The 15,271-nt window shown below is 40.4% G+C and overlaps 1 protein-coding gene across 1 annotated transcript in view; it reads right to left on the bottom strand.

The window, feature by feature from the left end:
• Positions 1 to 10,752: 10,752 nt before the first annotated feature.
• khdrbs2 (KH domain containing, RNA binding, signal transduction associated 2) overlaps positions 10,753 to 15,271 on the bottom strand; it is a 62,295-nt gene continuing 57,776 nt past the window's right edge. The window contains exons 7-10 of the mRNA XM_053436723.1: positions 13,952 to 14,034; positions 13,120 to 13,178; positions 12,023 to 12,106; positions 10,753 to 11,085 (exon numbers count right to left, since the gene is read on the bottom strand). Of these exons, the coding sequence (XP_053292698.1) occupies positions 11,042 to 11,085; positions 12,023 to 12,106; positions 13,120 to 13,178; positions 13,952 to 14,034 (270 nt within the window). The 3' untranslated portion in view covers positions 10,753 to 11,041. The remainder of the gene's footprint in view (positions 11,086 to 12,022; positions 12,107 to 13,119; positions 13,179 to 13,951; positions 14,035 to 15,271) is intronic.

The following is a 15,271-nucleotide window of genomic DNA, read 5'->3' as shown; positions in this document are numbered from 1 at the left end:
TGCTCGCCTGGATCCTGATTCCTGACCCACTTTGGGGTCTTTGTATTTCCAATATTTAGATCCGGAGATATGAAGGAAGATAAACCACATGCTGTGTGACAGGCTGTGTACATCAGGGTGCAAGCGAGTTCAACCAATGCCAGAATGAGACATGCCTGTTATTTTTTTTTTAAATTAATAAAATGATTCTGCTGTGCAATTGAGCCGATTCTCCAAATCCCCCCCCCCCCCCCCCCCCCCAACAAAGATAAGAAAGGGATGATACTCTGCACGGAATCTGACACGATGGGCGCTCGAGCCGCTGGAGTCCATCGTGTCTCGAGACGCGCTCGCTTCACGAGGCTGCCGATTTATTGCTTTGCAAATCAAATATCAACAAACAAGTCCAGAAAGGAGGCTTTCATGAACAATTATCCGAGCCCCGGGACGCCCGCATTGCTCCTATCAATCTCAGATATGCGGAGCCGCAGATGGCACCATTCATTATGACTACCACTCAGAAAATGACACACGCTGTGAGCTATGACTCGCTGCTGGAGTATATTCCGGCGGCAGCGTGACGGGTCGGGCTCGTTAAAGTACCTGTGACATTTGGCCAGGGCGGCAGCAGCGGGCTCGACTAGCTTAATGAACTAACATGTTCGTGTTGGCAGCACTAAGTGAACCATTTATTAGTGGGCGGGGAGCAGACACAGGCTGCAGTCAGGTTGGTGACGACAGCATCCGCCAGATGACAGGAGCTCTCAACACGGCTGAGAGGAGGTGCAGCCCGGAGTCTGTCAGGCGTGTTTCAGAATTTAAGGGAGTTTACTTTAGGCGATGCCATTGGCAAAATAAAATAAAAAATATATTTAAAAAAAAAATACTGTAACATGTCTAATATGTGATGCAAGTTAGAGTGCTTTTTCTACTTGTTTAAATGAATATTTATTAACCTTAGGATATTTTTACATATCCCAAAAATATGAGACGTAGACGCTTCAGCACAAGTTCAAACTTTTATTGTCCACATTCCTGTCGTCATCACAACGCCTCCCAGCCTGCAACAGAAATAAAGAGGCACTTTAATACTAAAAGTAAAAAAAAGCAATGCACAAATATTCAATAATAATACAACCTTTATTTATAAAGTGCTTTTCATGCTACTCAAAGACACTAAAAGTTTAGCATAAAAAGTAGCACATTAAAAACAGAGCACATATCAAACATTCACATTAAAAGCAATTCTACAAAGGTGAGTTTTGAAAAAGGTAAAGTCGGAGTAGTCACAGATGCGTTTGGGAAGAACATTCCAGAGGGTGGGGGGGGGGGGGCAGCAGCTAAAGGAGTAGTTGTATAGCAATTTTTTACAGAAATATGCCCATTTTATTTGTTGCTGAGCAACAGATGAGGGGAACTCACACCACCTTCATATGTATGTTAAATATTTATGTTAAATATGAAGGTGGCGCAGGCGACGATGAGCTTTACAGCGACACCTCTTTCACACCAACATAAGTGGGTATACGCAATGTAGGTAAGCTTGTTAAAAAAAAGGTGATTGATATTTCCCGTTGCCAAATTGGCACGTTCACCCGGGTGTCATGTTTTCATCACTGCTCATCGATCAAGACTGGATGTGACAATCCTGGGTCAACCCCTTTCATCTGCCCCTAAATGTAATGGGTTCCTAGTAGTTTGTGTAATCCGGCTAACAAGCAAATGCAGATGAAGACATCATTTAGGGAAGGCAATAATGAAGAAATACAATTTTAACTTTTTACAATTTCAGAGGTGATTATCTCTGTACAAAGACAATGTAATGAACAGTTGGACCCAGTTGGCCAGGAGACAAGTTTCTGAGAAAAACCAAACAAAAAGTGTCCTTCAATATAGCAAAGGTTCTGGCAGGAAACTTAAGGCAGAGTCAATAAATCTGAAGTCGAAATAATCTTAAACACAGGGAAACACTAAGAAAAGCAAAAGCACAGGCGCACAACAGACACAGAGCAAGAAGAACTGACAAGAAAAGGGAAGCACAGAGACTTAAATAGACAAGAGATGCAGAGATGATTGGACACAGGTGAAACACATGAGGAAGAGATGCAGATCTTCACAAAGGGCGGAGAACAGGACAAAGGCAGGAAATCAAGCTGGAGGAACACAAGGAGCATCATTTCAAAACTAAAACAGAAAACAGAACTCAGAATGGAACAACCAAACCCAAAACACAAGGAAAAACAAGAGAGTGTCCATGATCTAAAATGCCCATAAACCGACAATCCAAACGTCTTTCAGAGTTCAGAGTCATGACAGACTGGACTTCTATTGTGTAAATGTCAAACCCTCAGTCTATATAATAACTTGTATGGATATTTGTGTGTGACGCATGTGGACATGTGTCAGAAGTGATTCTGAGAGGATGTAGTTTAAATGACACTGTGTCCTTGGTTTGCACTGGTTTGCATATGCAGCGAGCCTTCCTGCCCTCGGACATTTTGGCTGGGTGCGCATCAAATGCACTACAGTAATTCCCCTGGATCCACCCCCTGTCTCTTTATGAATCCCCCAGTTATAATCTGTCAGCGCTCGACTGACACGCAGGGGGACGCTCGGCATGGAGATTGCAGCTTTTAGCCGGAGACAATCAGCTCGTCCTTGAGATGGAGCCAGACTCTCACCTCACGCTCTCACCTCAACCTTCTGAAATGAGCTTTTATTGTCTTGTTAAGAACAAATAGGTGCAATTATTCCGGAAAATAAGGCACTGAGCACGAGAGCTGGCAGGGACGGGTGCGCTGCCATCATTTATTTGTTCACACAGCCGTTGACTGAATTAGTGAGAATGGCGCGCTGCATATCTGAGGACGTCTCCCCCCCCCCCCCCTTTCTCTCAGCCAGTATAAACCCATAAGCAGATGGTATCATTACATGACTGCAGGATATGATGGCATTTGTACACCTTCTGTTTTCAACTATATATATTATCCTGCTTTTCTTTTTTCATTAGCACGTCCTCCTACGTTTTAGGAGAGGTGCATTCTGAGAAATATACGCATTTTAGCTTTCTTACAGCGAGAGAGACACAAAGATCAATTTCCCTGTTGTATTTGTATAGTCAATATGAAGCGAACCGATGGTTTTGCCTTGTAGAAAGACTGGAAACAAGGGGGTAGCTCCATGAAAAATATTTCCAGTACCAATATACCGGCCAATATATTTATATGTAAAGTATTTTGATGTATTGATTTGATATTTTACAGTTTAACCATAAAGATGTTTTTTCATTAAAAAGACAAAACAAATACAATATATAAGTTGAATTATAACAATTTCTATGCCCCCCAAGAAAAACTAAACCTGGTACACAGGGGCCGATGTTGGGGAAACTAACAAATCGGGTCTGAATCTATCAAAAAGAAAGAATAACAGAAAGGATAGTGGGAGTCACAGAGGAAGGGGGGGGGGGGGGGGTTGTAAATAACAATGGGCACATGATGAACTCTTATACCAAAACCAACAACACAAACTCAGAGGACCAACTGAAGGTGTTGACCCTCTGACAGCAAACAAGCTAGGAAACCAAACCTCCTCATATCCCCTCCCCCCATTCTCAGCTGATTGCCACCAGCGGAGATCCCATGTGTGTCCCATTGCTCCAGATGAGCTGGGGAACCTGGATTCTGATCTCCACATGATCTCTACAGCATCTCATGCACAATTTGAATATAAATGCACATCTTTCCTGCACTGGTAAGTGTGTAAAATAAAAGGTTTCAGCACGTATATGCAAACATAAACATAAACACAGATATTCCCAAAAAACTCACTTTAAAAGTGTTATTTCTCTTTTGATAGATCTTTAAAACAAAGAGTAGAAACATCAAGTTGTGGTTATTTTTTTAGGCTGTTTCGGAGCACATGTGAAATCGTCTGGACAGAACAAAGCTAGCTGTTTCCATTCCAAATGCTTCCTTGCCGTTACTTCACATAACTGTGAAATTAAGCTTCTCATAGGTTTGGGATAATATAGATAATGATTATGACAAATCTCGTGTTATTACCCATCAGAATTGTTTAGACATATTTTTGCTCCTAAGTGAAGGTTGTGGTTTAGATTAGCTATGTAATATACCTCCTCAATGTGCTAACACAATACATAAGCAGTGAGAATGATGTTGAAATAATTATTGATAGTCTTTTTCTATTATGTTTGGTGAATGTTACCTACAGTTAACAAAACCCCGTTCTTACCTCCATCCTTTCTGAAAAGCTGAATGTGAGCTCTGCTGGAAACATTTGACCAAGATTATGGAAACGTTTTCTCGATGCGTTTGAAATCCAAACTGACCTTTAGCCAAAACCAGTCATGTGGAAGATTTGATTAATGCAAATTTTGACAATTATTACCTGACAAAGTCTATTTAATGTGTTTTGCACATTTTCTCTCAGGTTGCTTCTTTGTGAAACAGCGTTGTATACAGTGGGATGTAAAATGTGACCAGTCAGTGGAACTAATGAGACATTCAGAGGGTCCAGAACAAAGCAGAGGGAGATTTTCTCAACTGAAGTTTTTTAAGTCTTTTATTTCTGTGGCCCCACATGACTGGGTGACAGAACAGTTCTCAATAAACAAGAAGACACAGAATTTAGTTTTCAGCTCTGATATGAACTAGTAAAGTGCAAACCTCCGCCAGACAAACAATCCTATACACGTCTGTCTCGCTCTTGTAATAGAAAACTGAAAGGAAAAAGGACAGGGTCTGTTGTTCGGAATCCAATTGAATAAACAAGTCTAGACTGTCTGACTTTCTTTTCTGAGAGACTGTTTGGTGTTTGGTACAAAAGGTTATTCTGATAATTAAAAGATAAAAGCTTTGCAGACGCCATCACCTCCTTACCTGCGAGTCATGAGTCAGCCTTTTCCATCCTCATGCTGTCGCTTCAGGCCAAAGTCTGAATGCATCTCTGGGTATAATAAACAGAAATTAATATACAACACAATGTATGTATACTTTTTCATAGGAGCAGATGCACAAACAGGTAGTTTTCACTGCATAGACAAATTTATATTCTATTAAAAGTGTCGCAGAAGGCGATGAACTTGAAAAACCAACGAAACAAACAGTCGGAACCTTTTTTCATCGAGCCCCAGGACAAGAATCACTGTAGATCCACGTAAGGACAAAGTCTTTAAACACATCTCTGACTCCACTTCTTTGTGCAGAACGAGGAGGATGCACAACGATTAATGACTCCTTATTACAATCCTTTTTGTAATCCGAGCCGGATCGGAGTTTCATCACTGGCATTGACTTCTAAAAGAAATGCACCAACATCGGAATATTGGGCTTTGGGACTTGGGCTCTTGGCCGGATTGACGCTGGCAGAGAGCTTGTTGTGAGAGTGGATGTGAGAGCGGATTCTGGCAGCGGCTGCATGAATGCCACTGGCACACGCAGCGTTTCCAGCGACACGGATTTTCTCCAACTCGTACGTGCAAATTAACCTGAAGCAAAGTTTTAAGAAAACGACAAAATGGGAAAAATCATATCTGCAGCATTTACAATAATTCAATCATAGCCATTCTATTTTCCAAACGGCTCCACGACAAAAGAAAATCGTCGTGAATTCAATTAACATTTTATTAACACATGTATTTAAAAAGTTCATAGCTGCAGCTCACTGTTGATTTACAGTAGTGTCATCCTGCAGGAAAAAAGCCTTGAAAAACATACTGTAGGCCAACGTGATCTACCGCGAGTGCAAACCCGAAACATCTTGTTAATTTCGCTTTAAGTCGACACAGTCGTTCTTCCTGTAACCTCGACAATTAATCTCTCTGCGATGCAGACAGCTTTATAGCCGAGTGCTTTATGGGGAGCAATTTGAAATACATACCAAGCTACTTTCCTGACTGATGAAGGACCTGAATGTGTCTGATGGCTGAGTACAATCTTCAGTCCCCGGGGAGCCGCGTGGTGTCTGTGCCTTCTGCTCTGCAAGGAAGCACAAGGAGGAAATCATATTGTGCGGAAAAAAAGAAGGAATACGCAACGGGAGCATGATGCGATTCATGTCACATTACTGCAGAATGAGAATATGTTGCAGGAAGAATGTGTCATAATTGTACAATTCAACCGAACCGCACTTCAGCACAGTGTGACTGCAGCGACAATGTTTCCTGTGCATCGCTATTGAAACAGCTCAGCCCATTATCTACAGCTATTATTTCTCTCCACCATATGGGAGGTAAAGCAGAAGCCAAATGCTTCTCTCCCCTTTTTTTTTCTTTCTAGAAATGTTTCATATGTTGTTCAAGCAACTGGATAATCATTATGTGATAATATATGAGAGAGACAGATGGAGAATAATGGAAACTGTCTTGTTTTTTTATCTGAGTGTCTCGGCTGCAGTTTTCCAAAGTTTAGATAAAAGAACTTTGATTACGTCTGCAGTTGCGCTGTTTCAGCCCAAAAAACAGATTGTTCCTCCAGAACGTGTTCATTAATCAAAATGTTTCTCTTTGCAGAAAGATCTCCTTTGTTTCACAGGCTCAGAGGAACTACAAAGCAAACTGTGACACTGACACTGTACAATGTTAAACGTTGGTGAATCATTATTGACCCACTCTTTGTTCATGATTAAATCTTTCTGTTCACAGAAACTTTAGCAGAGCCTCATGTGACGAATGAAACAAGCTATTCATTTGTCTTCATAAATATTCATGCATTTCACAAATTTGATTTCGATGAGAACAGATGAAACTAAAGAGGAAATTCCTTCAACTAAATCCTGTGACTGTGCTTTATGGTCAGAGATCCAGATATTTAACATTTCATCAATGCAAAGTTCTGGAACATCATAATGTCCATCTATCGTTATGAGTCAGTGCAATATAAATACAAATTATTTGATTTATTAACATCTGTGTGTCAACAACTGACTTTCAAATAAAACAGGATATAATGCAATCATAGCTTAACAGTGTTTGTCAGTTTCCACATTGAACTGGAGGTTCAGAGAACCCTGATACAAAATAAATGCTCTTTTCATGAGATAATGAAGTGCTTGACTTTAGAAAAAGATATATATATTTTTTTAATCATGTATCCCCTTAACCTCTTAACAGTTTAAACTATTTCAACTAATCTCGGCAACTGAATAACTTCACTTGTCCCAAATCACTCATTCGGACGCTACTCTAATGTCACAGGATGATGCCCTGCTTCTATTTACATCTCTACCAAAGGTCGGGCTGCTCCTGCTGTCCTCGCTCCTCTCGTCTCTCCGCCGCGAGCACAATGCATGATGGTATATATTGCTCGATTAGTGACCATCGGTTGTAAACTATTATTAATGATGCATCGTGGGAAACAACGAGCGGATATACACAACTTCACCAAACATTCGGCCACCGCTACACACTGGCCAACTCACTATATAGTGCACCATATATACTCTTTACCTCCCTCTGTTGTGTGTCTCTCACTCAACAACTGCCAGTGTGGTAATCTGAATTCACAGATTTGATTGGTTGAGTGGTGTCACGTGAGATGATTTACATCACAGGAAATTCCTCTGTGAGTTTCCTGAGCCGTTATGGTGTGTCAAGACCAAAAAGGTCTGGACCGACCTCTGGACCAATAAAGTGATGACAACTTACTGGTTTTGAGGTGAAAGACTTGGTTCCAGTATATCGCAGCAAAAAATTTAATCATTTTATCTTTGTGTGCTTTACAAATAGAAAATAACGACTTACAGGAGAAAAGCAACAGCCTCTGATGCAGTGCCTTGAACTTCTGATTGGCTTTGTTCATAAATCTTGTCGTGCATTATCAGCGCCACTGTGCAATTACCGCTGAATACATTTAAAAAAGAAAAGAAATTCACCTTTGGAAAAAACATCAGTATAAAGTATGAATTATGAATAGGGTTGCAGGTACAGCTTCTATCCAGAGGGATTATGTTTGCCCAGCTATAAAACACAGAATTAAAATAGATGCAAGAAGAATAATCCCAGAGAGAAAAACATGCAAATGATCAGCGAAGAAGGAATAACAAATGTGTTAAACAGGAAAAGACGGACTATGTAATAAGAAGTGATAATAGGTCGGTAGCAGTAAATATAATTCAGATTTCTATAGTTCATGTGCAGAGTTCTTCACTTTCTGCCCACTGTTAAAATAAAGTGGTCATTACTCTGCGGTTTTCCTGAAGATACTTATTTCCAAACACTCTGCAGCTTTAATAAACTTCTGTTTCCTTTCTCCAGCTCGTTTCTTTCTATACTACTTTAATTGCGTGTCAGTGCTTTTGTCCCCTGGGGTTTTTAACGAGCTGTCAGAGCGCCCTGTAACACTTGTACAGTAGCTGATGTAAATGAGCTTTAATGAATTTTAGAGACAAAGGAATTATAACTCAATCCTTTATAGGAGTCGTGTGGCTGCAGGGAGCCTTGTTTATGACACGATCACACAATATAAATGGAAGACACACTCATTTCAAATGTGTCAGTTTTTAAAGTGTAAAGCCTCGTCTTTGGAAAATGAATTAAATCAAAATGAGCCAAACCTGCTGTTTTCTGTCAATTATGTCTCACTAGAATATTAAAGGAAACATATTGTGCTTTTTTTTGGCAAATTTTTTCTTGCCTTAATGTGTTTTATAGTTTCTCTGTGGCTGTTAAAGTTGCGCACAGTGCTGAAACACCTCCTCAGTAGTCCGGTCGATACTCATTACACGTTTTCAAAATGCACACCCAGCAGCTAATCTTGCTCCCAACAAAGCCAGGTAAAGCGAGAGTGGAAGATGTAATTTCCTGCACGTGCTGGAGGCGGCTGACCAATCACAACAGAAAGGCTCTTATCAGAAGGGGGGGCTTAAAGAGACAGTAGCTTAAACCAAGCGTTTCAGTCAGAGGCTGAAAGAGGAGCTGCAGCACTGGACAGTCTGAGGAGAGGGATGTGTTTTCTGAACATTACAGCATGTAAACCTATCAAGTGGTAACTCAAATTAAAATGATGAACCTGAATATGAGCATATTATGTCTCCTTTAAAATTAAACAATCAATCAAATTTACTCTGTTTAGCCTCTAGTCACAAATCACAATTTGTCTCACCGGGCTCGACAAGAGCAAGGAAACTACCAAAAAAAAAAAAGATTAACAGGAGATAAACAACGTACAAACCTCAGAGGGAACCACATGTGAGGGATCCCAGGACGAACAGGAGAGCAAGAGATGCCGAGTGAAACTGAACACATCAACAAAACAACAGTATTTACAACATTGATTAGAAGAAACAGTTTGTAACATAACGGAGAAGTCTATCAATGTTTTCAAAGTATTTATACATTAGAAAATGTCTAATAGAGATGAAGGGAGCATTAATGACTAATGAATTTAGGAGCAATTGTCGGTAATGGAAGAATAACATGATAAGTGACCAATAACAATAGAAGCTCCACTCCTCCTCCACTCACCTGTTATATTCTTCTTTTCTGTGACCAGATCACTCTACAGCATCTCTCTTCATCTACACGGGAGAACAAAAACATACGATAAAGAATATGTCAGTCCTGCATATCACCAATGATGAACAGGAGCAGACTGACAGACTGCATGCAGAGTCATACACATGCATTGTTACAACATGTAGCACAAAACAATCATATTCCATCACTGTGAAAAAAGTAAACCAATTCAATGTGTTATAAATTCAGTTATCATTTATTTTTTTTATGAGGCGTTTCGAGCAAATTTATTTATATCACTGATGTGATGTTTAGTTTGCCGCACATTATTTTCTTTTATTATCTTTTACTGAAAATGTTTTATTTCTTTTTATCACAGTTTAGTTGGCTTCCTTATCTAGTTAGAAGACAGACAGGGATTTTAAATGCATTTAGTTGGGATTAAACAGGGCAGGTTTACTTTTTTTTTAGTGGAAGTTAGCAGTTAAAATTAGCATTATTGTTACTAGTGTTACCTGCTTAGGGTTTAGTCTTCCTTTTCAGTCAGCTAATGAGAGCCGGGGCCTCGGGCGTACTAATCACAAGAAGGGAATTCAAACGGCTAAGTGGACTTCAGCTTTGACGTTTGGAGCACGGAGGGTTTCAGTGTGACGTGTACTGTGCAGCTTCGTAAGATTAGATGACAGAAATGCAGAGAGAGGTTAGCAGAGACATCGATAAAGACACGACAGACTGAGGGTGCCGTTCTATCCCGCTCAGCAGATACACTAAAACCAATATCTCCATCCTGTGCGGCTGCTGAGCGCATTAAAGACATTATTGTGACAGAATACGAGGACTTCTTACCTCCTTTAACTCCAAATCTTTCTCAGAGTCAATCAGTGTGTCGGATTAGTGAAGTAGAACTTCAGAGGATGGATTAGGAGAAGAAATGTATTAGTTTCTAAATGATAAAAAAAGAGTGATGAGAGGTTGAAGGACGACTGAGCGACAGGAACGTTTAACAAGTGATTCATTTGGGACAGGTCGGTGGGCGTTCTTTATGAGACGAGTTAGCCGTTACCTGAAAGCACACGTTGGGTTAACAAATGGCAGGTTTAAGCTCCGTAGAGCCACCTATTTAGAGAGTCTTACACACTGTTGAGGTTTATGTTGTTTTTATTAAATGCTTTATGTACAAATACAGATTACACACAGAACAAAGCACGTGTTATAAATTACACACTGAATATTGCTGATCGCTTTCAACCCCCTCCCCCAGCAAAAAAAAAGGGGTTTTGCACAATTACGATCTCACATCTTTTTTTTTTTTCAAATCACAATGTCACTAACTTTAGTCTGACGCATCCGTTTTTTTAGCATCAGAGTTTCACACAGGTAGTAGCAGTAGCAATTACTTTTCTGAACATTAAACATGTTTTAAACAAATGTTTGGGAGATTGAGTCACTTCAGTTACGTTGAGTTCAGGTCTTTAAGGTTCAGTTTCGCATCTGTTGCCTTTAATGGAGTTTATCAGGTCCTTTGTGTCCATATCAGTGTGTGGTTCTCTGTCCTTTACTGTTATAAGCATCAGGCCACAGTTGAAATCAAACAGGAAGTGAGGTGTCTGCATACACACACTGATCTGCAGCTAAAAGCTAAAACAAATTAGAAACGAAACAAATTAAGATTTATGTTAATGAAGCCATATGACAATTAGATTTGTTGGGATAAAAAATGTGTCCAAACAAGCCAGACTGAATCTCACAAATCTGGGAAAGATCCACGTAAACCGAATTGAGCCCCACAGCCCGACCAATCAGGGAACTGTGGAGAGAGAGGTGAGGGAGATGAAATGAGATTATTTCAAATTTAATGTGAGCGTCATGTTGGCTCCAAATCTGGTTATAGACTCATCCTGCCTATAAATTAATTTTGGTATGACCAAACGTGAGCTAAAGAGAGTTTGTGTCCGGTTTTCTTGTACAGTAATTTTTTTTGGGAAATGTCATGTTTGGAAATTTAAATGTAAAAGAAGAATGATTAGGAAAACGGTAGTCTTAAGAGCTGATTGTCATACTGTAGACTGTTAGGACATACTCAAGAGGATGTGGGAATACAAATTTACTTTTTTTACTTAATTTGTTTTGCCTAATCTGACTAACATGTATTATCTTAGACTTTGATAATCTGTCCATTAAAGGAAGTTGATGTAAACCACTTTGTCAAAATCAGAGACCTAAGATATGGGAAATATTCTGCCGCATAAGGTCAAAAATCTGAAATAACTATATTTCCTTGGAGGTGGAATGAAAGGTGAGAGCAACCTTCCTGTGCATTAATGGAATTTCTGTGTTTTTCATAAAATAACTCTTCCCTTCATGAGTAATAAAACCCAGAATACTGCATAATGTTAGTTTGAGAATTTATGTGCTACACGGGGTTACTTTTTTTTTACTTCAATTTCTCAAGGAGACGGACGAAAAAGTCACAACTTTTCACGAGGAACAAAACAAAAAATTATAAAACAGTTTGTTCTTTTGAAAAACGTTTGGAGGTCACATTTCCAGAGCACCGTCAGTATCTACCATAGGGATGTTTCCTGTAGCCCCCTCTCGTCAGCCGTAAAGCCGGGGCTTTGAGACTGGGACGGGCGGTCGGCCACTCCTCCTCTGTGGAAAAAAACAGTTCAAGAGACGTTGTGGAAAGCTGCTGCAGTGACTGTGCTGTGAGGGAGTCAGACTGGGAGCTCAGGTAGCGTCCGCCGCATACCCTCTCACAATCCATTTAACCAAAGACAAGGGAAATTCAAGCGTGCAAATTCTATCCCGGCTACTGCAGAGGCCCCCCTCGCCACAGAAAATTATTTCATAAGCTCTGTGCCCTCTGCTGGACCAGTGCTGCGATCCGACAGTCAGCAGCTCCTCCCTGAGAGCCAAATTACATAAAGATGGCCACCTCTGCTGCATGGCACATTGCACCGCTTCCAAATAAGAAAGTGTTTATGGAGCAGAAAATCAAATCATTGCCCCCTTGGTTTTGGTTTGGTCTGACCTCAACACCCCAGTGCACAATTCATTGTGCTGAAAATGAATGAGCCTGCGAACCCGCTGCGGCAACCGGCCAATTTCGCTGCTGTCATGTGAGAACCTTAGAACTCCACTTTTTGCTTATGTTGAGTTTTTATATATATTTATATTTTAGTGTATTTAAGGGTTTTAGGAAATTCTACGACATTTGATGGTGAATTTCCAGGCAGTTGGTGTGTTGGATGGAGATACAGGATAGGTTATTGTATGCACAGTGGCGGCCACTCAGCCGTGGTGGCAGCCTTTCTGGAATAAGCCTACGAAGGCACACATCCAAGAGGCAAAACACTCAACCTTTACAGCGGCCACTGGTCGGCCCCCTGAGCTCACACTGGCACATTTACGGTTCTAGTCAAATGCAGAAAAGAAGGAAGTGGGTGAAGCGTGCTGGAAGCGGCTCCCTGGGTGAGGATGATTAGAAGTGGTCTGAAACCACAAGGCTTTTTCCCTTTGTTTCTCTTCTGTCAAACATCTTTTAAATATCAGAAGCCGGGGGTTGTGTTTTTCCATTTTGTTATAATACATCAGGAATGAATTAAATAAGCAGCAAGGTTTGCGACCCATGTTAAGATCAGTACATAATAAGATCTTCTTACCATAGTTGTTGTAGGATTCATCACTGGTCGCAGGTCCGTATTCGTAGTAATCTGAAATGCTAAAATCAGGCAGAGGGACAACATCACAAAATAAAGAAAGATGTGTTCATATTTAGTTTGACTTGAATGAGGATGGTTACTGAAATGAATATTTTCTATGTTGTACTTATAATAAATGTGTCCTATTACAAAATGAGTACAACAAGATGTTCTAGTGTCTTTCGTTTACTTTTAAACTTTAAACTAAATAATGTGTGACGATTGAATGTTTTCACTCAGTAAATTAACAGCTGGGCCTCTCTTTCAGCCAGTGTTACTCAAACCGAGGTAAATAGTGGCTGGGGACTATTTTCAGCTGCAGATTCAACACATCCGATCCCCCAGTGAGTATTTACAGCAGCACAATGGTGTGTGTGGGATTAACTCGGGTGCCCATGGTGCCATGCTGGTTACTGATGTGTTTTTAATAGTTTCTGTGTGACAGTTGAGCTCCAGCACAGGGGGAATGAGCTACGTCAGGGGTTTTTGCAACACCAGACAAGTTAGTTGGTTCTATTCATTGCTGTCGTTGTACTTTTCTGACAGCTCTAAAAATATGAAATGTCAGCAAACGTGTCTTTTGAGCCGAGAAAAACTGTGCTAATTCATAGTTAGGATGAATATTGGGTGTGAACAAAGTAATTTAAGAGGAAACGAAAAAGAATTGTAAAGCGCAGAAACAAGACGATGGAGCAGCTGCTCACAGAACACGTGTCACATGCTGCTTTGCAAATAACAGTAGACAGATGGCAATTGAGAAACGTGTTGATTGACTTCAAAATGAAAACTGCACCTCTTCGACTGGTTGCTGTAGTTATCCTCGTAGGGCTCGTAACTTTCGTCGTCATATTCTCCTCCGTATCCATCATCGTAGCCCTGTGAGCCAACACAAACAGACACACACACACACACACACACACAAACACAAAGCATAAGCATTCGAGTCGACCTGCGCCTCATCTCCATCCAGTCTAACTGGTTAGACATGAGCATAAAAACAATCAATACTTAGTTCCACAGGCAAAGTCCATTACTTTGTGTCTATAACCGGGAGAGGAAGCAGGGAAAAAAGCGTCCACATCCAGCAGGGATTATTGATTAAGGTTTGTGGGAGCCTAATAGACACCTTTTGAGGCTTAACAGCAATATGGATCTCTTCTATTGATACGTAGCGACTCGGGGGAAACAAGCACAAAAAGCCGGCTAGTGACTGCAGTCATGTTCGATAACACTGAAAGTGCCTAAACGGCATGACGCACGCATTCTAGACGAGATTTATAAGGAGCGTATCGATATTTTGCCGAATGTCTCTCCCCGGCCACTTGGAAGTACTGGTAACAACTATAAAAATATAGGACCCTAGCTGTGCAGTTGTAAAATATATATGTATATTACTTAAGTTTGTCGGTTTCACATGAAAAAAAACAACTCATTGACTCCTTAAACACATCAGGAACGTGTTTGTAGTATAAAGGAAACTCTTAATGCTAACGGCTTAACCAGTCTGTTAATCCGTTTTTTTAGTCTTTTACGTTAACAGAGAACTCAACCCTGGTTTGGTAACCCACCATACTCTCACCCATTGGTTTGCATACTACTGTTTTAAAGCCTTGATTTTTGCATTTCTTCCTGCGCCATATTTGGTTCTTGAAACCAAAAGTACCCATAACCATAACCATCAATCACACGGTAACCACACCCCAATGCGTAATGTCTATTCGACTCTAAAGTGGACCATGATTGACCTAACGAACATCATGCTGTATTGAAGAAGACTTGAAACTAGCGATTGATGATGTAAACTCCATATGTAAATGTTTAATAGCTTGATATATCAAGAAAGAAGTAGTAGTAGTTTGTCATTAACTTCTATAGAAATGACCTTCTCATTATTATATCACCCAGTCCTTATTGAGACCATGATATAGATTAGCACTCCGAGGTGACAAGGCAGCTTGCACTTGTTAAGCCTACGCTGCCCTGGATGAAGAGGATTGAAGAGGCACAAGAGCAGAAGATGGTAAAACCCAGACCACCAGATGACTCCAGGCTACAACACTGATGATGTGTTCAGGTTTGTGGATCAGACTCTTCTGCATCGGTTTTAATCTCT

Source organism: Pleuronectes platessa, chromosome 12 (assembly GCF_947347685.1).
Source record: "Pleuronectes platessa chromosome 12, fPlePla1.1, whole genome shotgun sequence".
NCBI lineage: Eukaryota > Metazoa > Chordata > Actinopteri > Pleuronectiformes > Pleuronectidae > Pleuronectes > Pleuronectes platessa.
Note: the sequence above shows the minus strand (reverse complement) of the source record. Positions and strands in the feature narration are given on the sequence as shown.